Raw genomic sequence first — 23,429 nt, 5'->3', positions numbered from 1 at the left:
GGCTTCCGCCTCTGACCTACCATTGACATCTTTTCTGAGGCGTTTTTATTGGCGTTTTTGCCCATGGTACTTGCATTAGCTTCAATGGCCGCGGATGAAAACTGCGGAAAAAAAAAAGTTCAGGCAGTTTAAAATCAGCTTCAATTTCTGAAGGAATTTTGAGGCACATTTTTTTTTTTCTGCCTGCAAAAAACTCTGTGTGAACAGGGCCTAAGGGTGTATTCACACAGTGCAGTTTTACCACATCTTTCCCGCGCGGCCGAAAACCACATCGAATAGCGCATGCGTTTTTGTCACAATTTTTTCGATGCGGTTTTATGCTGTGTGGCAAAAATGCAGAAAAACTGCAAGGTCTGAAAACACCCTAAGGGCAGATTTACACGAACGTGTAATATGTCCGTGGCAACGCGCGTGATTTTCACACGCGTCGCACGGACCTATGTTAGTCTATGGGGCCGTGCAGACAGTCTGTCATTTGCACGCAGCGTGAGTCCGCTGCGTGAAACGCACGACATGTCCTATATTTGTGCGCTGTTCGTGCATCACGCACCCATTGACTTGAAGTCAATGGGTGCGTGAAAATCACGCACACCACACGGAAGCACTTCCGTGGGACGCGCGTGATTCGCGCAACAGCAGTAAGAAGTATGATTGAAAACCGAAAAGCACCACGTGCTTTTCTGTTTACAAACATACAAACAGAGTGTCATAATAATGGCGGCTGCGCGAAAATCACGCAGCCGCGCATCATATAGTGATGACACACGGAGCTGTTAAGTGCCTTTTGCACGCATACGCTCGTGTAAATCCGCCCTAAGAAAGTATTTTTTTTAATTCAAATAAAAACTTCCCCGCACAACCCTCGTTAACCATCTTATTTTTTTTGAAAAAACGTAGATCACATAAGTAGTCAAACGTATCTATGGCGTAGTCCAAACGGTCGAGCAGAACCTGCAAAATAAAAAAATAAAGTTAGTAATATGAAAAATAAAAATCTTCTCACCTATAGAGACTTCTGTCTTCTCCCTGCACCGCAATAGAAACTACAGGCCAATGAAAAATAATTCCCTTAGGGCATGTTCACAAGCCGCTCAAAAAAAAAAAAACCTGACATGTAAAATACAGTTCTTGTGAAGCGCCCTTTAAAATACAGGCGTTTTTTACGTGTTTTTCCGATGCATTTTGCGTAATTCGGAGTCTATGTAGACTATAGGAAAATTTGGCACACTTTATGTGCCAAAGAATTGACAAGCCGCTTTTAAAAACCGCTTGCGTAAAAAATCGTGTTGTATATACGAACGGCGCGCTTTCACATTAATGTAAATTGGAAGCTTAATAAAGAGTTTGCGTTTTTCGGCGCGTAAAATGCGTCAAAAACCGGGTCAAATACACGCCGTGTGAACCTGTCAACTGAAAAGTCATTCACCACAGGGTCTTCCCTCTTGACTTTCATCATTCTTAGCCTTTTGGTGTGTCCTGTAACTTCTGCCAAAAACACTCCCAAAATGGGAGCTGGACACTGCATAGCAGTTTGAAGAGAACTTTTCCTGACTTGTAGCCAAAAATAGGGAGTGGGTGAGTCTCCCTCCCACATTTACAGCAGCTGTAGGTCAGGCTGCTTTACCTGATTCACCTTGTTGTAATTATGGGAAGTGCTCCCTCTGGTGGCTTACATAGGAAAACATGTCAAATTATTATTTAATTTTTAATACTTTCCACCTTGTGGAGAATTTTTTTTTTTAAATACTGAAAAAAAATGTAGAAGATATGTAACTTAATTTTTTATTTTATTTTATTTCCCTTTAACGGGGTTGTCTGTGTTACACAAGCCATTAAAAAGGCACTCTTAGTGCATGTTGATTTTATTGCTATATTTAATTTTTGTTTTGCTCAGGCCACTTTCTGTTCTGTTCTAAAGTGGTAATTGTTCTTCTCACAGGGCTACAACAAGAGTATTTCAAGAGGAGAAGTAATCGTGCGATTTGCTTTTCAAGCTGCTATCACAGTGTTGTGTATAGCTTGTCCTTGTTCACTTGGTTTGGCAACACCAACTGCAGTTATGGTTGGTACAGGAGTTGGTGCTCAGAATGGCATACTGATTAAAGGAGGTGAACCCCTGGAAATGGCCCACAAAGTAAGATGTTTGATTCCCCAACATTTCACCCTATGTAAAAATAATTAGTGCAAGTTTATTTTACGTCATAAACAAGTGCATTATATGTGCACCTTTCTCTTAGCAGGTAACTCAGCTAAAATTTGTACCTGGCTTCATATATTTAAGTACCTTGTACAATAAGGGTATGTTCACACACTAGACTAAAAACGTCTGGAAAAAACTGAGCTCCTGATTTTCAGACGTTTTTTAAGCCAATCGCGATTTTCACGGCTGTTTTTGGAGCTTTTTTCAATAATCAATGAAAAACAGCTCCAAAAACGTCCCAAGAAGTGTCCTGCACTTCTTTTTCGCAGCCGTTTTTTTACGTGCCCGTTTTTCAAAACGGCCGCGTAAAAAACGGCCCATTGGAACAGAATGACGTTTTCCCATTGCTTTCGATGGGCAGATGTTTGGAGGCGTTCTGTTTCCGATTTTTCGGCATTTTTTCGGGCGTTTACGGCCCTAAAAAGGATGAAAATAGGCCGTGTGAACATACCCTAAGGCTGCACTCTGTGTTCAGAGACTGTCCCCAAGCATGCACAGCTTGCCCTATCTGCCCATGGTCATGCACAGCAGAAAAAAGTTGAGCTGTCAGGCAGACTGTAATCTCGCCTACATTCAGCTGCTTTGCATTGTAAACATTGGGGCAAGTTTCTAGTTGACTCTGAAATCAGTTGTTTACTTTTACTTAAAATACCTATTTTATTATATTGTGTCATACTATCATAAATGTTTTCTATATATTATTGCATGCTTTTGCTCCTACAGCATAGTCTTCATACATGGCTGATACGTCACAATGCAGTACTGACCTTTTATTTTACAAACCATATTTTTCGCTCACTTCATTAGGGGACACACAAGAACATCAGTATATGCTGCTGCCACTAGGAATAAGTCAAAATTGTTAGCTCCTCCTCCACAGTCTATACAGATATTGAGCTAACCCTGCTTTTGCAGGTTTTGTCTGTTTTTGTATTTTTTATTGTCTTCTTTTTCCTTCTACGTTGGGACATGGTCTCCTTGTTGTCCCCTTATAAGGAAGACTAAGAGCATCGATTTCATTACGCTGTTTTCCCTTGCCTCTTCGAAGACAAAGATGAACAGAGCAGACTAGCTCCTCTGTCGCCTGCCAGCCTCGGGGTCACCCAGTGTTCCTGCCTGCTTCCCTTCCTCCCAGCGCTTTCTCATGGCAGGACGAGACACACTGAAGGAGTGGCTTTTCTCGTCCTCCAGGGAAGAGAAGAGGAGCCCCATCCTTTACTTCTTTCTCCAACAGTGAGACCTTCCAAAAACAACCTCCCAACCGTTATCCCTTCTGGCTGATCCTAGGATTATTTACTGTGGTGAGGGGGCTACCCTCTGCAGGGCACTATGCTCCTGCCTGTCAGGGAGAGCTGGTGATGGATCGCCCCCTGCATTGTCTCTGTAGGCATAGCAGACCTGCTTACCTTCCTAGTGTTCTGGGTCTTCCCTGGCTCAGCTCCTCCACCAAAGGCTCCCCAGTCTGTTCGGCTGCTTTGTTCGGCCACTACCCAGCGCCTTTCCATTTCTCAACCACGGAAACGACTCTATCTCCCACCATATTTTTACGCCTCACTCCTGGGAGCAGTGGATGTGTACTGGGCTCTGTCAGTCCTTGCTCCTCCCCATTAGCTCTTCCTGTTCTGGGGGCCATGACTTCTTTTGTCTTTCCTAAACTGGAACCGTGCAGTTCTTTCTCTCTCCACTCCTCAGCTGGGGGTGCATGTGAAGAAGTCATTCTCCTCTGCTCCCTATTCTGGGGCCCAGGAATCCTGACACAAGTCCTCAACGCAATCTCCTGGTAGGACCAGCCTAGTGTTGGCGCGCTTTCTTCCATCCTACATCCTTCCCTTGGCTATTAAAAATGCTTGTACTTTCAGCAACAGTAGCACATTGCACCCTCATACAGGGGAGTTACCGTTTCGCATACAGATTACTCTCTTGCCAGACAGTGTAATTGGTGTATACTATGTCACAACCTAGATGCGAGACGTCCTGATGTACGTTATTAGTAGCCACCCACTTTGCCTGTTTGAATTGCAACACCAAATTTCAATGCGGCAGTCAATCTCTCTGCTATGCTTACCTTGCCCTGAGTTTACTATCCATGGCCCCGCCTCCCTCCGAACCGTTCACATGTTTTAAACACGCTGATTTGGAATGGGCACGCTCATTGTCCTTGGCTCTAACTGACCTTACCAAGGTCTCCCAGCCCAGCATGGATATTCTGGGCCATCTGGTTGACCAGCCCTCTCCTAGTAGGCCAGCCTCTGAACCCCTCTCCCATTTGGAGGATTTTTCTTGAGGCAGACCTTGCAAAAGGACCAGGACCCTTGTCTCCTCCAACGGAGACACAATCAGATGTTTCCTCCCAACAGGGGAAGAACTTGTTAGATGGAGAGCTCTGACCCAGAGTTAGATGCTGAATGAAACACTTCCATGGTGGACAGCCTTATTTCTGCAGTCCGGAAAACTATTCAAATTAAGGATCCCTAGCCTTCCTCTAGTCGAGAGGGTTTTTCTTTCAGACAAAGCATTCTCCTATAGTCTTTCCTGCTCACTCTGGCTTTGACAAGGTTCTCTCCAAAGAGTTTAAGCATCCAGACAGGCAGTTTACCCGCACAAAAACCCCCAGATCTTATGTAACCATTCCCCGAGGATCTCCTGGCCAAGTGGACCACCTATCCTGTGGTGGATCCTCCATACTCTCGGCTGGCCAAGGCTGCCACACTCCCTATAGCTGACGTCGCCTCCTTCTGTGACCCCCTTGGGTAGACGCCTAGAATCTTTTTCCAAGTCGTCCTTTGAGGCTAAAGGTTCAGCTCTTAGACCTGCTTTTGGATCCACCTGGGTCAGCAAGGCTATTATGAAATGGGCTGTTGGCTTCGCCATAGAGATCATGTCTAGGGCTTTCCTGGTTGAACTGGTGGATTTGGTTTACAAACTCTCCTATGCCAGAAAGTATCTCTGAGACTTCTTTAGACCCAGATAAACTGCTGGTGTGCCCTAGAACAGACCTTGCCACTTGGGACCTTCTAAGAAGTCTGGTCCTCGTTTTCAGTCCTTTCGTCGCTTCTCCAGGACACTCCACGTGGAAGCAGTCACAAGGTTTTCAAGAGGAAACGAGACTGCAAGCTAGGCTTCTTTCTGGCACCCACCTCCACAGCCCTCAACAAAAAGGTTATGATGGGACCACCTCTGCCTGAAGGTCTACCCGCACTTGAGCTTCCTCGTCTGGTTCTGCAAGGTAGTCTCTACGGCCTACAAAATATAATTTTGTTTCCTTACCCCAGGCCATTTGTTTCTGTTTGTTCCTCCACATCACTCCTCCAATCCTTCTGTCGTCCGTCACATGGTGGACTCTCTTCTACTCCAAGGTTTTATGGTTTCAGTCCCTCAGGAAGAGAGGTTTCAAGATCTCTTTGTGGTCCCCTCTCAAAACAAAAACTGGACTGTTCGTCCCATCCTGGACCTGAAGTGTCTCAACAGCTATGTCAATGTGAGACATTTTCGGATGGTGTCACTGGGGATGGTAATTGCCGCCATGTAACAAGGCGAATTCCTCTCCTCGGTGGATATCAAAAGTTCCCACCCTTTTTTTTTTTTCTAATAAAAAATGTGGTTGCTGCATTATAAATGAAATGGGATGCACTATATAAATCACCCTGGAGTAAGAGCTGTCAATTTTCTCATGGTTACACATACTATACTTCGTAGTGCAAGAAATATTGCCTTAAATGCTATAAAAACCTTTGAAAGTTTTTTTTTTTTTTTAAATAAACAGGTTAGTCAGTGTGATTGTTGCAACTTCATTAATAGTTTTTATTAAAAATGTATTTTACTTTTTGAGATACAGCTGTTCTGTATTCTCTATACAGAACATCTGTATCAGTCCGCGGGACTGATGGGTTCAGTGACAGCGAAACGCTGTAATCTATCAAATTATGAATTTAGATGCGATGGATTACAGGTGTCAGAGACACGCAGGACCGCTGACCCTGAACACGCCAGGTCCATGGGACAGATGGATTCAGGTCATAGCGAAAGATACACCTGCTCTGTATAGAGAAAGTAAGTAAAACACATTTTTTATAAAAACGATTTATAAAGTTGCACCAATCACACTGATCTGTTTGTTAAAAAAAATAAAATAAATCTCTTTCAAAAGTTTATATAGCCTTTAAATTACTGTCAATTTAATGCAGTTGTTTGAAAGTTAGAAATAAAAAATGCCCTTCTCCTCAGGTACGAACTGTTGTGTTTGATAAGACCGGGACGATCACACATGGTTCTCCTGTTGTTATGCAAGTGAAGCTTTTAGTTGAAAGTGACAGGATGCCTACAAACAAGCTGCTGGCAATTGTGGGAACTGCAGAGAGCAACAGTGAACATCCCCTTGGAGCTGCAGTCACAAAGCATTGTAAAGAGGTGAAAATCTGTTGTGTGAATAGTGTTTAAAGAGGCTCTGTCACCAGATTTTGCAACCTCTATCTGCTATTGCAGCAGATAGGCGCTGCAATGTAGATTACAGTAACGTTTTTATTTTTAAAAAACAAGCATTTTTGGCCAAGTTATGACCAGTTTTGTATTTATGCAAATGAGGCTTGCAAAAGTACAACTGGGCGTGTTGAAAAGTAAAAGTACAACTGGGCGTGTATTATGTGCGTACATCGGGGCGTGTTTACTACTTTTACTAGCTGGGCGTTCTGATGAGAAGTATCATCCACTTCTCTTCAGAACGCCCAGCTTCTGGCAGTGCAGACACAGCCGTGTTCTCCAGAGATCACGCTGTGACGTCACTCACAGGTCCTGCATCGTGTCGGCCACATCGGCACCAGAGGCTACAGTTGATTCTGCAGCAGCATCAGCGTTTGCAGGTAAGTAGCTACATCGATTTACCTGCAAACGCCGATGCTGCTGCAGAATCAACTGTAGCCTCTGGTGCCGATGTGTCCTCGCTCGTCTGACACGATGCAGGACCTGGGGAAGTGACGTCACAGCGTGATCTGCCAGAAGCTGGGCGTTCTGAAGAGAAGTGGATGATACTTCTCGTCAGAAACCCCAGCTAGTAAAAGAAGTAAACACGCCCCGATGTACGCACATAATACACGCCCAGTTGTACTTTTACTTTTCAACACGCCCAGTTGTACTTTTGCAAGCCTCATTTGCATAAATACAAAAATGGTCATAACTTGGCCAAAAATGCTCGTTTTTTAAAAATAAAAACGTTACTGTAATCTACATTGCAGCGCCTATCTGCTGCAATAGCAGATAGGGGTTGCAAAATCTGGTGACAGAGCCTCTTTAAAGCCAGAGACCTAGTCCTTTCGTTCAGAGTTTTAATAGGCTGGCTAGGAGCTGCCTGATAATTTGTAATCTCACAAGATTTAAAGAGGCTCTGTCACCAGATTCTCAAATCCCTATCTCCTATTTCATGTGATCGGCGCTGCAATGTAGAGAACAGTAACGTTTTGTTTCTTTTTAAAAAACGTTCATTTTTGGCCAAGTTATGAGCTATTTTATATATATATATATATATATATATATATATATATATATATATATATACAAAAAGAAAGTTCAGCAGCACTCCAAAGATCCAAGTAAAAAAGTGAAGTTTATTGAGCCAACATGGCAATGCAACGTTTCCGTCCCACCTTGGGACCTTTCTCAAGGTCCCAAGGTGGGACGGAAACGTTGCATTGCCATGTTGGCTCAATAAACTTCACTTTTTTACTTGGATCTTTGGAGTGCTGCTGAACTTTCTTTTTGGATATACGTATGGTCTTTGGATCGGGACTATCAGCTGGCACCCTGTATTACTGGAACCTATATACTGAATTAGAGTGCTGCCGTTTTTTCTACTGGTGTATATATATATATATATATGCAAATGAGCTTTGAAATGGACAACTGGGCGTGTTTTTTTTCGTATGTCCAACTGGGCGTGTATTGTGTTTTTAACTGGGCGCGTTTACTTGTTTTACTAACTGGGCGTTGTGAATAGAAGTGTATGATGCTGACGAATCAGTGACCAATCAGCATCATGCACTCCTCTCCATTCATTTACACAGCACATAGTGTTCTTACTAGAACGATGTGCAGCCACATACACAAGTGTCCTGATAATGAATACACATGACCTCCAGCCTGGACGTCATGTGTATTCAGAATCCTGACACTTCTGAATCTTTTCTGTGAGATTCCAGCAAGGGAAACGAAATCTCGTTTACCTCGTAATCTCGCGAGATTTCGTTTCCCTTGCTGGAAATCTCACAGAAAAGATTCAGAAGTGTCTGAATACACGACGTCCAGGCTGGAGGTCATGTGTATTCATTATCAGGACACTTGTGTATGTGGCTGCACATCGTTCTAGTAAGAACACTATGTGCTGTGTAAATGAATGGAGAGGAGTGTAAGATGCTGATTGGTCACTGATTCGTCAGCATCATACACTTCTCTCCACAACGCCCAGTTAGTAAAACAAGTAAACACGCCCAGTTAAAAACACAATACACACCCAGTTGGACATACGAAAAAAAACACGCCCAGTTGTCCATTTCAAAGCTCATTTGCATATATATAAAATAGCTCATAACTTGGCCAAAAATGAACGTTTTTCAAAAAAACAAAACGTTACTGTTATCTACATTGCAGCGCCGATCACATGCAATAGGAGATAGGGATTTGAGAATCTGGTGACAGAGCCTCTTTAAAGGAAACACATGAGCAGAGGGGAACACGTGGAAGACTTATCAGCAAAAGTCATAGTATTCGTACATAATTTATGTTAAATGTATTTTTTGGGGGACTACATGTTAATTCCAATTGAATTGGATTTTAGAGTAATTCAATTTAGAGAAAATACGTAAATTAAAACTCATTTCTCAATGATAAACTGCTTAATAGGCCTGGCGTGGTCCCATGTTTGTCATCTTTGTCATCTTAATATCTGGACGCTATTTCTTGACCGTATTGAAAGTGTAGTCTACCACTCTATTAAGTTCTTTGACACACAGCCTCTAGCTAATATCAATCACATCTCAGAAATTATTAGCTGGATCCTGTGTATCAGAGATATGCAGGACCCACTCTCAGCTGAGTCGTCAGTTCAGCTGAACTGACGGATTTGACTGAGGAAGAACGATACAGCTTCTATGCATACAGGATATATAGAAGCTGTGTCCTTAAAAGTGAAAAAAAAGTCAATTTTGAAAGTTAATGCTTTATTAAAATAAAAAATTACTGTACTTCCAAAGGTGTACAAAGCCTTTAAGTTGTACAATTATTACAATAATAGTCAACAGCAGACATATGCAACTGTGTTGAGCTCGGCTTACTTTTCTCTCATGTCTATGGCCACTATAAAGAGGACCTGTCACTAGGTCATATAAGTTGAATGGGTTAACTGACCTGAATAGCTCTGTCCTGATTCCAGTGCTGGTTTTTATTTTTTTATTCCAGAGATATTGCCCACTGTTGTGTTGGCTCACTATATGCTAGATGCTAATTTGCTGTAGTTAGCCAACGGGGTGGAACTAGCTTCCCTGCTTCTGATGCTGACCAATCAGCGCGAGGCTGCGTGAGGGTAGTTCACACCCTGTTAATTAACTAAAATAAAATAGCATAGAGGGAGCCAACACAACAGTGGGCCATATCTTTGGAACGTGGGGGTCCAGGAAGAAAAGAAAAATAGCGCTGGAATCGGGGAGACCGCGCGCTATTCAAGCCAGTTCAACTCGTGACCGGTCCTCTATAAGTCTCACATAAAGAAAATAATCATCACCCCTTTTGTGATTCTGTTCCTTTTAACAGGTTCTTAACACCGAGATCCTGGGCACCTGCTCTGATTTTCAAGCAGTACCTGGATGTGGGATCAGCTGCAAAGTCAGTAGGATTGAACATCTTTTTAACATCACCAACCAAACCACAAGCATAAACAACAGCAAAAATGCCCTGCTCGTACAAATTGATGGAAGATATGAAGACTCTGATATTCATTCTTTTGCTGATTCCCAGAATGCAAGTAAGGGCACGTTGAACATTTTTCATTTATTTTTTTCCAGCAGTTGACTATTATACTGAACCTTTTAAAAGGGTTGTTCAGGACTATAAAAGGGCCTGCTGTTTTTCCAGAAACTGCACCCAGTCTGTCCAGTTCGGCACCAATTCATTTTGTTTTGAATACTTTTAAAGTGTTGTTTTATTTCCTACACAAACAACTTTTATCACCTATCCAAAGAATAGGAGATAAATATTATTTCCCTGGGGGCCCCACCGCTGGGATCTCCGATCACTAGTATTTGTAGTCCTAAGGCTTCAGTGAAGAGGAGCTTGTATAGAACAGTCGCAAACTACAAAGGGATGGGCACCATCTATTTTTATATAAAAATATTTATTTCCACAATTTGTAGTGTTGCTTGTATTGATCTCTAAAATCACAAATGTTAAGAAGAAAGAAGGGAACAGGATAATAAGGCGGAGCCCAGTAATAGTGAAAACACTGCAACGGTACTCGCGTTCCCAAACCCAGCCTACCGCTTCTGTTCCAATGTGCATGTGTACTAGGCGTGCATGTGTCCATGTCCGGTCTTGCGCCCCTATCACGGACAAAGTGTTGTATGTACAAAAGTAGCCACTAGATGGCATCGGTGCCATAACCACACACATGTCCTTATCTTCGCTCCAATGTATTAATCTGTCTTGGCGCTACATTAGGTATCAACATACGTAAATTGAATTTGTCATCAAAAGGCAGATATAATACTGGACATGTCCACCAAATGGCAGGCTCATCCATAAATGAATAATTTAATTGCATATGCAAATATAATATATCCAAGAAGTACAATATGGATCAATTGAGCAACCATGCTTCCGCTTGACCAGACTAGTTCAAGTAATTTTGAATTTGCTGTGGTTTAGTGGCCTAACATTTGCATTTGTTGGGCTAACCAGATAAATTTGCTTATAGTAATATTTTTTTTCTTTTTTAATTACATCGGAGGTAAACTGTACAAAAACATAAAATTTGTCATTTTATTTTTTCTCCGTTTTAAATGTGCAAATTCACACCAAAAGTGTACAAATGGGATCCCTATTTAGCTTAAGTTGGATATACATATGATAGTTTCATTTGGGGGTGATTGGTTCAGCTATGTGTACATTTGGGTTGATTGTGGCAATGTGTTTGTGTGTGTGTGTGTGTGTTTTTGTTTTTATTTGTTTTTTTTTAGTAATTTGTATAATATGTTCCCCAAGAGATCATTAAAAGACCCAGTACATTTACAATGGCATGAGTTTAAGGTTTAGGACCATCCCTTGTACGTTTATGGCATATGGTTAACAGGTTAAAATTCAGCAATTGACAGGATGGATGTCATAAACGTGCATTAGCACAGTACAGTCCTGTCCAAATGTTTTGAGACTGACACAAATTCTGGTTTTCAGAAAGTTTGCTGCTCCGTGTTTTTAGATCTGTAAGGCCCCATGCACACGACAGCAAAAAACCTCCGTTTTTGCGGACCGCAACTGCGGTCCGCAAAAACGGAGCCATTCACTTTCATTGAACACTGACACCTTTCCGTAGCACTACGGAAGGGTGTCAGTGCCGTGGAAATGTTCCGGGAATTATGGAACATGTCCGTTCTTTCGCATTTTGCGGGCCGTGCTCCCATACTTTGTATGGGAGCACGGCCCGAAAATGCGACGGTCAGTCAGCGGCCGGCCGTGCCCGCAATCGCGGGCCGTGATTGCGGGCACGGTCGTGTGCATGGGGACTTAGTCAGATGTTTCTATGGTATAGTGAAGTACAATTATAAGCATTTCATACAATTTTTAAACTTTTATTGACAAATACATCAAGTTTATGCAAAGACTAAATATTTACAGTGTTGACCCTTCTTTATCAAGACTTCAGCAATTTCCCCTGGTATGATGGATATCAGATTCTCTGCCAAAACCTGACTGATGGCAACCCATTCTTGCCTAATCAGTGCTTGGAGTTTATCACAATTTTTGTGTTTTTGTTTGTCCACCCGTTTTTGAGGATTGACCACAGGTTCTCAATGGGATTGAGATCTGGGGAGCTTCCTGGCCATGGACCCAAAATTTCAAGGTTTTGTTCACCCAACCACTTAGTTATCACTTTTGCCTTGTGACATGGTGCTTCATCATACTGGAAAAGCAGTGTTCATCACCAAATTGCTCCTGGATCGTTGGGAGAAAATTGCTCTTGGAGGATGTTTAGATACCATACTTTTGTGCTTATTAGGAACCGATAGTGGATGAATCACAATTTCCTTAGCATGAAAAACGAGACTGATACTCTAATGACTGCACGTCTTTCCTTGGAGGGGTAACCATAGTTAACAGAAGAAGACAATAATTTCAAGCACCATCCCCCTTTTAATGCAACCAATTTGCTCTTATAATTCAATCAGCATGACAGAATGATATCAGCTGCCTTGTCCTCTTTAACACTTTTTCTCCTGAGCTAATGAGAAGATCACTAAAATGATGTTAGCAGGTCATTTTGTGGCAGGGCTGAAATGCAATGGATTTTTATGTTATTGTTCATTTTCATCACAAATAATGACTTTGCCATTTTTTTTTCAAATTCATCCGATCACTCTTCATAACTAAGGAGTTTTCCCACGAGGGACATTTATGACATATCCACAGGATATGTCATAAATGTCAGATAGATGCTGATCCCACCTCTGAGACCCGCACCTATCTCTAGAACGGGGCCCCTAAACCCCGTTCTACTTTTGTGTGTCGGCTGATTTCCGACCATGAAGGTGAAAACAGCGTATCTCGCTGAGCTACGCTGTTTTCGTAAGCCCCATAGAAATGAATGGTAGTTTCAGAAACCGCATAGCTCCCATGCTACGCTGCTTCCATAACTGCAATTCACTACTATGGGAGTTACGGAAACAGCGTAGCTCAGCGAGCTACGGTGTTTTCGTAACTCCCGACCATAAAGTCAGGAAGTGGCCGTGAGTCAGTGATGGCAAACAAAGCTAGAACAGGGTTTAGGGGCCCCGTTCTAGAGATCGGTTCGGGTCACAGAGGTGGGACACGCATCTATCTGACATTTTATGACATATCCTGTGGATATGACATAAATGTCCCTCGTGGAAAAAACTACTTTCATGCAAATTTCCACTATAAAAACTGAAGCAGCGAACACTGTGAAAATCAAAATTTGTTTTAGTCTCAAAACTTTTGGCCAGGACTAAAAACCACAATAGGGCAGATTCATTAATACGGTAATGAATTTAGACCGTAGACTATACAGGCAGAAACGGCACCAAATCCAATTGCTGCCATATTTTACACCCACCCTTAATAAATCAGATGCATTTTATGACTTTTTCCTTTAGTATCACCCTTTATTCTAGTCCCTTTTTAAAACCGTCAAGGAAAGTGCAAAACACATAATAAATTCGGTGCACGCCAATTTGTGCCATAATTCTGGCATTTAGTAAATGAGCCTCCGCTCTGTGCAGACATGTTTATTTACATTTTGGTAATATAATATTCGTTTTAGGTTTGGTCTTTACTATTGGTATAGTATTGTAAATTGTTTTGAAATGTTAATATTTCTACCTCCTGTATACAGTATTTTCATAATGATGGAACTAGTTTCTTTTCTAGGGCCTTTAAGGCTATGTTCACATGGAGTATTTTGCCAAGTTTTTTGACGCGGAAACCGCGTTGCAAAACTCGCCAAAAACGGCCCGAGAACGCCTCCCATTGATTTCAATGGGAGGCGTCGGCGTCTTTTTCCCGCGAGCAGTAAAAGTGCCTAGCGGGAAAAAGAAGCGACATGCCCTATCTTCGGGCGCTTCCGCCTCTGACCTCCCATTGACTTCAATGGGAGGCAGAGAAAGCATTTTTCGCGCTGTTTTATGCCTGCGGCGCTCAATGGCCGCGGGCGAAAAACTGCGCGAAAATCGGCGTGCAGGGAGAGGAATATCTGCCTCAAAGTTCCAAACGGAATTTTGAGGCAGATATTCCTCCCCCAAAATACTCTGTGTGAACATAGCCTTATTGAGCATTATTGTACATCTCCAGTAGACGTTTAGATCTACATATCTAGAAAAGAGTAGTAATGTGGAATTGTCACTGTTTTCTGAGCAGAGACGTCTGTACGTATTTAGGATATTTGCTAGATAGGCATTATAGTTTGTTACATATATATCTGCTATCGGGAAATTGGATGATGAGTCCCAGTGCCACGTGATTTGTTGGTGCATTGACAGGTAATGATGAAATAATTTTATTTGCTATGTAACTTGCATTGTGCAGCTTCCTCTTCACCTCCGACATATTCTGTGCTTATTGGGAACCGGGAGTGGATGAATCGCAATTTCCTTAGCATGAAAAACGAGACTGATGCTCTAATGACTGAACATGAGAAAAAAGGTCGTACAGCTGTCCTGGTTGCTGTTGATGGTAAGCAATATGACCTACGATGTCTAAACACATAAATAAAGGTTTCATTGTTGTAGTGTCAGACATTCATTCACATTGTGCTTTCTTTCAGGTGTACTTTCTGGATTAATAGCTATAGCTGACACTGTGAAGCCTGAAGCAGCATTAGCAGTTTATACATTGCGTTCAATGGGGCTGGATGTAATACTAATGACTGGAGACAACAGCAAAACTGCAGAAACCATTGCCTCACAGGTAATTTAAATCAATCCGTTAATTTAGTAAATTGGAAAACATGATAAATCGCGTCTCCGTATGAAATCTACTGTATAATGGGCTGTACTTCTGCATGAAGCGTTTTCTACACTTTTATAATTGTGAGTACCATTATGTAGAAGATCCAGAATCTTTAGTAAAGCTACATTTTAGGCAATAGCGCAAAATCCATATTCAGCCCTTGGAAAGGGGTAATACCTCTCAACATTACATACTGAATGGGAAAACACTGGGTAAGCGTGACGTAGAAATGGACTTGGGGATATTAGTGGATAGTAAACTGAACTGTAGCAACACGTGTCAAGTAGCTGCCACCGAGGTAAAGGCCATTTTACACAGGACAATGATTGGGCAAAGGAGCGTTCATATGAACGTTCGGTCCCAATCATTGTCCTGTGTAAACAGGACAACGATCAACCGATGAACAAACAAGCGTTTATGCAGCATTAAATATTCTAGTTGTTGGCAGCACATTTTCCTGTGTAAAGATGGAGATGTGCTGCTGACATGATGGAAATGAATGGGGACGAACGATCGTAGTGACGAGTGCTGGTCCCGAAACATAGCTCCTTATAAAAGGGGCAAAGAAGCTGCCTCGTTGATTGGCGCTCGTTTTCACGGCCCATATCAAGCCGTGTAATAGGACTTTAAATAAAACTATTGAAAGGGGCATAGATTCACATGATTACAACATTGTTCTGCCACTTTGCAAATCAATAGTCAGACCACACATGGAATATTTTGGGGCTCTAGTGTTTTAGAAAGACATAACTGAGCTTGAGCTGGAGTTAAAGGTGGACAACCAAAGTAATAAATGGAATGGGTGGACTGCAGTACCTAGAAAGATGATCAAAATTGGGGTTAATTAGTTTAGAAAAAAAACGGCTGAGGCGTCACCTAATAACTATGTATAAATATGTCAAAGGTCAATACAGAGATCTCTCTGCTGATCTGTTTATACTGAGGACTGTAACGATAACAAAGGGGCATCCTCTACGTCTAGAGGAAACAAGGTTTCTGCATAATTATAGAAGGGGATTCTTTACTGTAAGAGCAGTGAGCCTGTTGAACTCTCTGCAAGAGTAAGTTGTCGTGGTGAATTTAAGAGTTCAAAAGGGGTCTGTCTGGATGCCTTTGATCGAAGATATACTATTACAAGTTATATGCACTAAATTACTGGAGATGGGTCTTTAGCCTGGGGTTTATGTATGTAGTTTATGGTAAGTATTTTTTACTGCTCTAAGTGTTTCTCCACCTAAATTTATCTTTAAAAGATGGGAATGATGTTAGCTGAGATGGAGAATAGTATTTTCTCGGTCACTAAAATCTTCAGATCAAAGCTGTAGTGGCACAAGTTTGATGACCGTGAAGAGGCACAGCATTACTGAATGCACACTTCTTTTCTGTATGTCTTAGGCCTCATGCACACGACCGTATTTTTTCCCACCCGTAAATACTGGCGTAAATACGGGTCCTGTGTCACACGTATTCGACCCGTATTTACGGGCACGTTTTTGGCGCCAAAATAGCACTGCACTAATCGGCAGCCCCTTCTATCTATCAGTGCAGGATAGAGAGAAGGGACAGCCCTTTCTGTAATAAAAGTTAAAGAAATTCATACTTACCCGGCCGTTGTCTTGGTGACGCGTCCCTCTCTTCACATCCAGCCCGACATCCCTGGATGACGCGGCAGTCCATGTGACCGCTGCAGCATGTGATTGGCCTGTGATTGGCTGCAGCGGTCACATGGCCTGAAACGTCATCCAGGACGTCGGGCCGGATGTCGAGAGGGACGCGTCACCAAGGCAACGGGCGGGAGACCGGACTGGAGGAAGCAGGAAGTTCTCGGTAAGTATGAACGTCTTTCATTTTTTACAGGTTTATACTGATCGGTAGTCACTGTCCAGGGTGCTGAAAGAGTTACTGCCGATCAGTTAACTCTTTCAGCTCCCTGGACAGTGACTATTTACTGACGTCTCTTAGCAACGCTGCCGTAATGACGGGTGCACACATGTAGCCACCCGTCATTACGAGAGCTCCATAGACTTCTATGGACTGTCCGTGCCGTTATTACGGCCTGAAATAGGACATGTTCTATCTTTTTCAACGGCACGGGCACCTTCCCGTGAGAAAACGGGAAGGCACCCGTCGCCAATAGAAGTCTATGAGCCCGTTATTACGGGTCGTAATTACGACCCGTAATAACGGGAGTTTTTACGGTCGTGTGCATGAGGCCTTACGTACTATTTTTCCAAAACTAAATTTACAGTAGGTGGAGCGTGTCTATGAAGTCCTTTCCTGGCCAGTGCTGAGCTATGTGGCTGGTGACTGTGACACCACTGTGTTTCACTTATTCTTTGCAGGACTTGTAGTAACAATTTGTTGTCTACTATTTACGTATATTAAGATTTATTCAAATAAATTACAATTATTTTAACATTTTTATCCTATTTTTTTTTTCCTTTCTCCCTAAGGTTGGTATAACCAAAGTGTTTGCTGAGGTTCTCCCGTCTCATAAAGTAGCTAAGGTAAAGCAGCTGCAGGACCAAGGTACACGAGTGGCAATGGTAGGAGATGGAATAAATGACTCTCCTGCTCTGGCTATGGCCGATGTGGGAATTGCCATAGGGACTGGCACTGATGTAGCCATTGAAGCTGCAGACGTGGTACTGATACAGGTAAGCCTGAATCTTTACATATTCACTTATAACTACTAATTACACATCTTTTTACAGGGGACTACTATCCTGCAAATACAGTGTAAATGCAGGGGTAGATACGTCAGTACCAGATGGCCTACTTCTTGGCGGTTTCCACTTAGCAAAATATTTTTTTGTTAAATTAATTTCATTCCTTTTATATATGTAAAACAAACGGAAAACATTGTAAAAACAGTAAAGTAAGTTAGGGCCTGTTCACATCAGCGTTGGCTTTCCGTTCCGGGGTTCCGTCTGAGGTTTCCGTTGGGTGAACCCCGCAACGGAAAGTCAAACTGAAACCACAGCTTCCGTTTCTGTCACCATTGATATCAATGGTGACAGAAACATTGCTAATGGTTTCCGTTTGTCTCCATTCCAGCAGTCGACTGCGCTATTGATTCCGTCGGAAAAACTGAAACCTGCCAGAATGACGACGAATGGAAACCATAAGCAATGTTTCCGTCACCATTGATATCAATGGTGACGGAAACAGAAGCTGTGGTTTCAGTTTGACTTTCCATTGCGGGGTTCACCCGACGGAAACCGCCAACGGAAACCTGTTACGAAAAGCCAACGCTGATGTGAACAGGCCTTAACAAAGATATTTTACGATGCTAGATTTTTCATTTGATGAACAAACAAAAAGAGATCCACCATCTGATTTTCATGCTACACGCATAATAATGGGTTAATGATTACACCTATAGACTTTTTAGGTATTTTATCTCTGTTCATAAAACTGGCCTTGTTTCCCATAGCAACCAATCACAGCTCCGCTTTAATTTCTTAAACTGCTCTGGTCAAATGAAAGCTGCACTGTGACTGGTTGCTATGGGCATTGAGGCCAGTTTTTCTGTTAGACCGTTTTGATAAATGAGGCCTATAGGTAGAGATGTATGAAAAGTTTCTAACAGAAAAACTGTATTTTCTGCCCACCGCAACCAATCACAGCTCAGCTTTCATTTCTTTATAGTGTACTTAGAAAGGAAAAACTGTGTTACAGTTGGTTGCTATGGGCAACAGACCGTTTTTCCTTTAGACACTTCTCATAACTGTCCTCCATAGGGGCAGATTTACTAGGACTGTTGTTTCTGCTGCTCTGCTGAAGTAAGTTGCAACAGATTTATTAAGAGGTGCAAGCTTCTTAATAAATCTGCTGGCTGTGCCCCACAATTGTAGTGTAGCGACCGCAGCTGTGCGCCAACCCTCCCCCCTTCCCCATCACAGTCTAATATAATTTATATATATATATATATATATATAATTTCTCTTTCTCATGCAGAACAATCTTCTGGATGTTGTCGCCAGCATTGACTTATCACGCAAGACTGTGAAAAGGATCAGAATAAATTTTGTTTTTGCCCTGATTTACAATCTCATCGGTATCCCTATAGCCGCAGGTATGAAATGTCAATCTACAGATACTCCAGAAATGTTATTTTCTAGAAGCAGACTCGAAATTCCATTATGTCTTACAAGCCAAGAGTAGTTTGATTAGCTGGAAGCAACCAACTACTTAAAGGCTATGTAAACCATTTGGAAGCCTTTTTTTTTTTCCCCCCCCCAACGCAGTGCATTTTAGTGATTTGTGCAACTTTGTAATTAATAAAAATTATTTTTAATAACCACTATTTCAGATGCAGCATCAATGTATCCTGGATACATAGAAGCTGCATCTTGCTCTGAATCCTGTATCCGTCAGGTCAGCGGAACTGACGACTTCAATGACAGCGAGTCCTGCAAGTCAGCTGTTATCGATCACATCTAAGTTCATAACTTAGATGTGATCGATAACAAATTACAAAGTTGCACAAAACACTAAAGTACACGGTTTTAGTAAAAAAAAATTAAAAAGGCTTTAAAGGTTTACATAGCCATTAAGACCACTTTCACACGGCAGTATTTTGGTCAGTATTTTGCATCTATATTTTTAAGCCAAAACTAGTATTGGGTATAAAACATAAGAGGTGCAAACCTTTCCATTATAGCACTTCTCTACTGTCCCGAATAAATTCTTAAATCAAACAACTTTTTATTGAATTACTCCGCACAAGTATAAACCGCTGTCACATACAGTAGTAAATGACTGTTTCCAATTATACATATTACATTCATGGCCTAACCCTTTTCAGAGTCCCGAACAAATTCTAAAACAAAACTTTACTGTTCTTTATTTCTGCGAATACAAATTTTCCCTGATTTTTTTTTTTTTTTTTAAATTTTTATTTATTTTATTTTTTTACAAACCTTTAAAGATGTCATCTCTCCTGACAAGTCTTTGTTTGTAAATATTTAAATTCCCCATGAAATAACAATTATGAAGCATCTTTTCTTAGAACTCTGTTGCCCTATTTCTCTGTTATTCCTCCTGGAAATGTATGAATAAATTGACATCTATGTGTTAGCATTCCCCTTGTCTCCTTTGATTAGACAATGTCAGACTGCGTAGGGTCATACCCCATTGAAAATCAGAATGGTAACACCCATATGTCAATTTGTTCATATATTTCCAAGAAAAATAACAGAGGAATGGCACAACACCGAGTTCAAAGATGCTCCAGAATTTTTATGTCTATTTAAAAAGGTTGTCCCATGACTAACTCTTTTATGATCAAGGGTTAATGATGCACCTGTCTCCAGGTCAAATTTTCCTTTTCTGAAAGGCCCTTTTTTAAACAATATCTTTGCAACCGCTCTGAATATCACAACTATTTTTACATTGGGTCTTTTACAAGACTTATGAGCCTTTCATTTTCTAGATTAGTTTAATTCCATGGTTTTAATTTTTATTATGAGCAGACAAATCACTAAAAATGTGAAGAAAACACTTTTTTGTAATTTTTTATATATATTTATCTATATTATATGTGTGTGTAAAATATATATATATATATATATATATATATATATATACTGTACAGCTCTGTAACAATTCGTCTTCTCCCTGCAGATAGTGCCACCCACCTGTGGATTACACATTCCCCTCTGTAGACAGCGCTCCCCCCTGCAGATAGCGCCACTCACCCTGCAGTTAGCACCAGCAGTACCCCCCCCCCACCGTAATTGGCACCCCCTTCCTGTCGATAGCACCACTGTATCTCAGACAGTGACTTCAGGGGCTAACTTTAAAAACTTAATCCCATGCCAGAGTGTCGCCAGCGCTCTGGCCTTGGAATTCCGCTCCAGGTGTAGCCCCTGACGTCACTGTACGTATAGGGATAATGACACCAGGGGCTTCTCCAGTACCGGAATCTCCGGCCAGAGTGTTGGGCGGGGATTCCGCTCCTATGGAGAGCCCCCGATGTTCCTGTCAAATTGGACAGTGATGTCAGGGGCTCTGTCGAGAAGCGGAATCCTCGGCCAGGGCGATCTGACACCTGGGATTCCGCTCCTAGGGGGAGTTTAGGTGGCGCTATCTACAGTGGGTGTGTGTGGGGCGGTGCTATATGCAAAGGGGTGGCACTATCTACAGAGCGCTGGCCGGGGATTTTGCTCCTAGAGGGAGCTTAGGTGGCGCTACCTACAGGGGGTTGTGTGTGCTGCTATCTACAGTGGGGGGGGGGGTTCTATCCGGGGCTCTCAAAGTCCCGACAGACATGCTCGCACTGAATGAAGCAGCACTGGATTAAACCCCCGTCCCAGGCTGCCAACGTTTATATACGTGACAACTGCATGGGGCATCGGCAGTTGGAACGTCTATAGTCGAATGGCAGTTGTGAAGGGGTTAAATATGACTTTCTTTGTTAGAGCATGCAAAACATAACAATTTCTCAATTGGGATCATTTATAAACAATTCTCCTGTTGTCGTATACTTGTTATGACACCCCCTGGTGCTCTTTTGATTCCCTCTAAGAACATATACCTAATGTGTCCAGTGGTCCCACATGTGCAGTAGCTCAGTCCTAATTCCCTGATCTTCGGTGCGGTCCGGTGGCAGAGTGATTCCTACTATTCTGCAGAAGCGGCGTCTCACCGACACTGAACACATTAGGTGGACGTCCTGAGAAGGTGTCAAAAGAACACCAGGAGGCGCCATGACAAGTATGTAATAGCAATATTTGGACACACAAGTTATGTATTTTATTTTTAAATCATTCCATTTGAAAAATGTATTGTGTTTTGTGCTATATAATCGATAAAAGTAACATTGGTTGTGGGAGAAAATACATGCTGCAAGCAGCCAAATGTACTTTTACACGTTAATTGTAATAACAGCACGGCCATTTATGTTCACTCTCTTTGTAGGTGTGTTCATGCCCGTTGGTTTAATTTTGCAGCCCTGGATGGGATCTGCAGCTATGGCCGCCTCCTCAGTCTCCGTTGTTTTCTCCTCTTTGCTGCTTAAACTGTAAGTGGTGTTTTATCTGCCTATTGCTACAGTCATTTTTGTAATAAAACATTTTGTTGTCGATATTCTTTTATTTTCTTCATGCGCCGTCCTTTTAAAAGAGTTGTCTTGAGAGTTCAAGAAATGAAACTAGCTGCAGGAAATGTTTTACAACAAAAAAAACAAACCGCAATACTCCCCTCCTAAATCCCCCGCCGCTGCAGCGCCGAAGCTTCCCACCAGTCTCTGTTTACGCTTCTGGAGCGATTGCGTGCCATACCGGCACTTGACCGTTGCCGCCAATCACTGGCCCCATCTGTTACGTTGCTCCAGGAATATGCACAAAGACAGACAGGGACCACCTGAGCAATTGGCGCTGCAGCAGCGAGGGATTTCATAGGTGAGCATTGTTTTGAGGTTTTTTCTATAACGTTTCCTGCAGCTAGTTTAATTTCTTGATCTCTCGGTCAACCCCTTAATAACTCCTGATGACTAAACCTGCATCATATACACCGGAGACGAGTAAATCTTGTGGACCTGGTATGTGGACTCCTTGTTTAAAACATCATTGGTAATAGTTGTAGGCACAGGGCATGCTATGTGCTTCTCACAAAACCAAGTTATTTATATAACCTACAAGTTTATTCTTATTTCTGCAGTTACCGTAAGCCAAGTCGTGAGAAACTGGAACTGCGGGCTCGAGGTCAGCTGAGACAAAGGTCCCCATCAGAAATCAGTGTTCACATCGGTATTTCAGAAAACCGGAGAAGTTCCCCGAAGCTCAGCATGTTGGATCGTTTTGTGAACTACAGCCGCGCTTCCCTCAACTCCTTTCTGTCGGATAAACATTCTCAGCAGAGTGTCCCATTAAATGATCCTGACAAACATACACTACTTCTAGAAGACCCAAGAGGTGAAGAAGACACCTTCCTGTGATCAGAAGCACCAAAATATTCTAGCGTCTACTGACTGTCCATTCTATCTGCTAAATACAGATAAATGGAAGAATATACCTAAGAGCCAGTGTGAATGGACCGAGTGGGCCAGGGATACTTGTGACAATGATGACGTACCAATGAGCCTTTTGTAGCGGACAGTAACGCCTTGTGACACGAGGTTGTTACAGCCATTGACTTGCAATCATATGTGCCTTATTGCATTGAGACTATTTTCTTAGATTGACCAGGACACTTGAGAATAATGTCTTTTTTTTTGTGATGGTTGTTAATGGACAGTCCTCTCACGCTTTCCCTATTGAAAAAAATATATATTTATTTACATATATGCAATGGCAGATATATTAGGTCACTGGGATAGTTTTTATCTATCTACCAAACCGTAATGGAAAGTCTACATTCACAATCAGTGTTGACATTATGTGAAAGCAGTGGAGACTTTTGTTTTATTAAATGCCCCCCTCCCCTGCATGGAAGGAGAACTGTGTTTTGGCAGCAATGGTAACTCCGTGTTCATCATACACATCTATGTCATTGTACTTCTGCACTT

General features: G+C 42.1%; 1 protein-coding gene across 1 annotated transcript in view; it reads left to right on the top strand.

Moving 5' to 3' along the window:
• The window catches only part of ATP7A (ATPase copper transporting alpha), an 80,866-nt gene extending 57,696 nt beyond the window's left edge, over window positions 1-23,170 (top strand). Inside the window, exons 15-23 of the mRNA XM_075835710.1 lie at window positions 1,940-2,134; window positions 6,425-6,607; window positions 9,995-10,205; window positions 14,495-14,641; window positions 14,733-14,875; window positions 17,371-17,574; window positions 18,878-18,995; window positions 21,842-21,944; window positions 22,583-23,170. Coding sequence (XP_075691825.1) covers window positions 1,940-2,134; window positions 6,425-6,607; window positions 9,995-10,205; window positions 14,495-14,641; window positions 14,733-14,875; window positions 17,371-17,574; window positions 18,878-18,995; window positions 21,842-21,944; window positions 22,583-22,859 — 1,581 coding nt within the window. The 3' untranslated portion in view covers window positions 22,860-23,170. The remainder of the gene's footprint in view (window positions 1-1,939; window positions 2,135-6,424; window positions 6,608-9,994; window positions 10,206-14,494; window positions 14,642-14,732; window positions 14,876-17,370; window positions 17,575-18,877; window positions 18,996-21,841; window positions 21,945-22,582) is intronic.
• Window positions 23,171-23,429: the final 259 nt, after the last annotated feature.

This window comes from Rhinoderma darwinii, chromosome 8 (assembly GCF_050947455.1).
Source record: "Rhinoderma darwinii isolate aRhiDar2 chromosome 8, aRhiDar2.hap1, whole genome shotgun sequence".
Classification (NCBI taxonomy): domain Eukaryota; kingdom Metazoa; phylum Chordata; class Amphibia; order Anura; family Rhinodermatidae; genus Rhinoderma; species Rhinoderma darwinii.
This window is presented reverse-complemented; position numbering and strand designations above follow the sequence as displayed.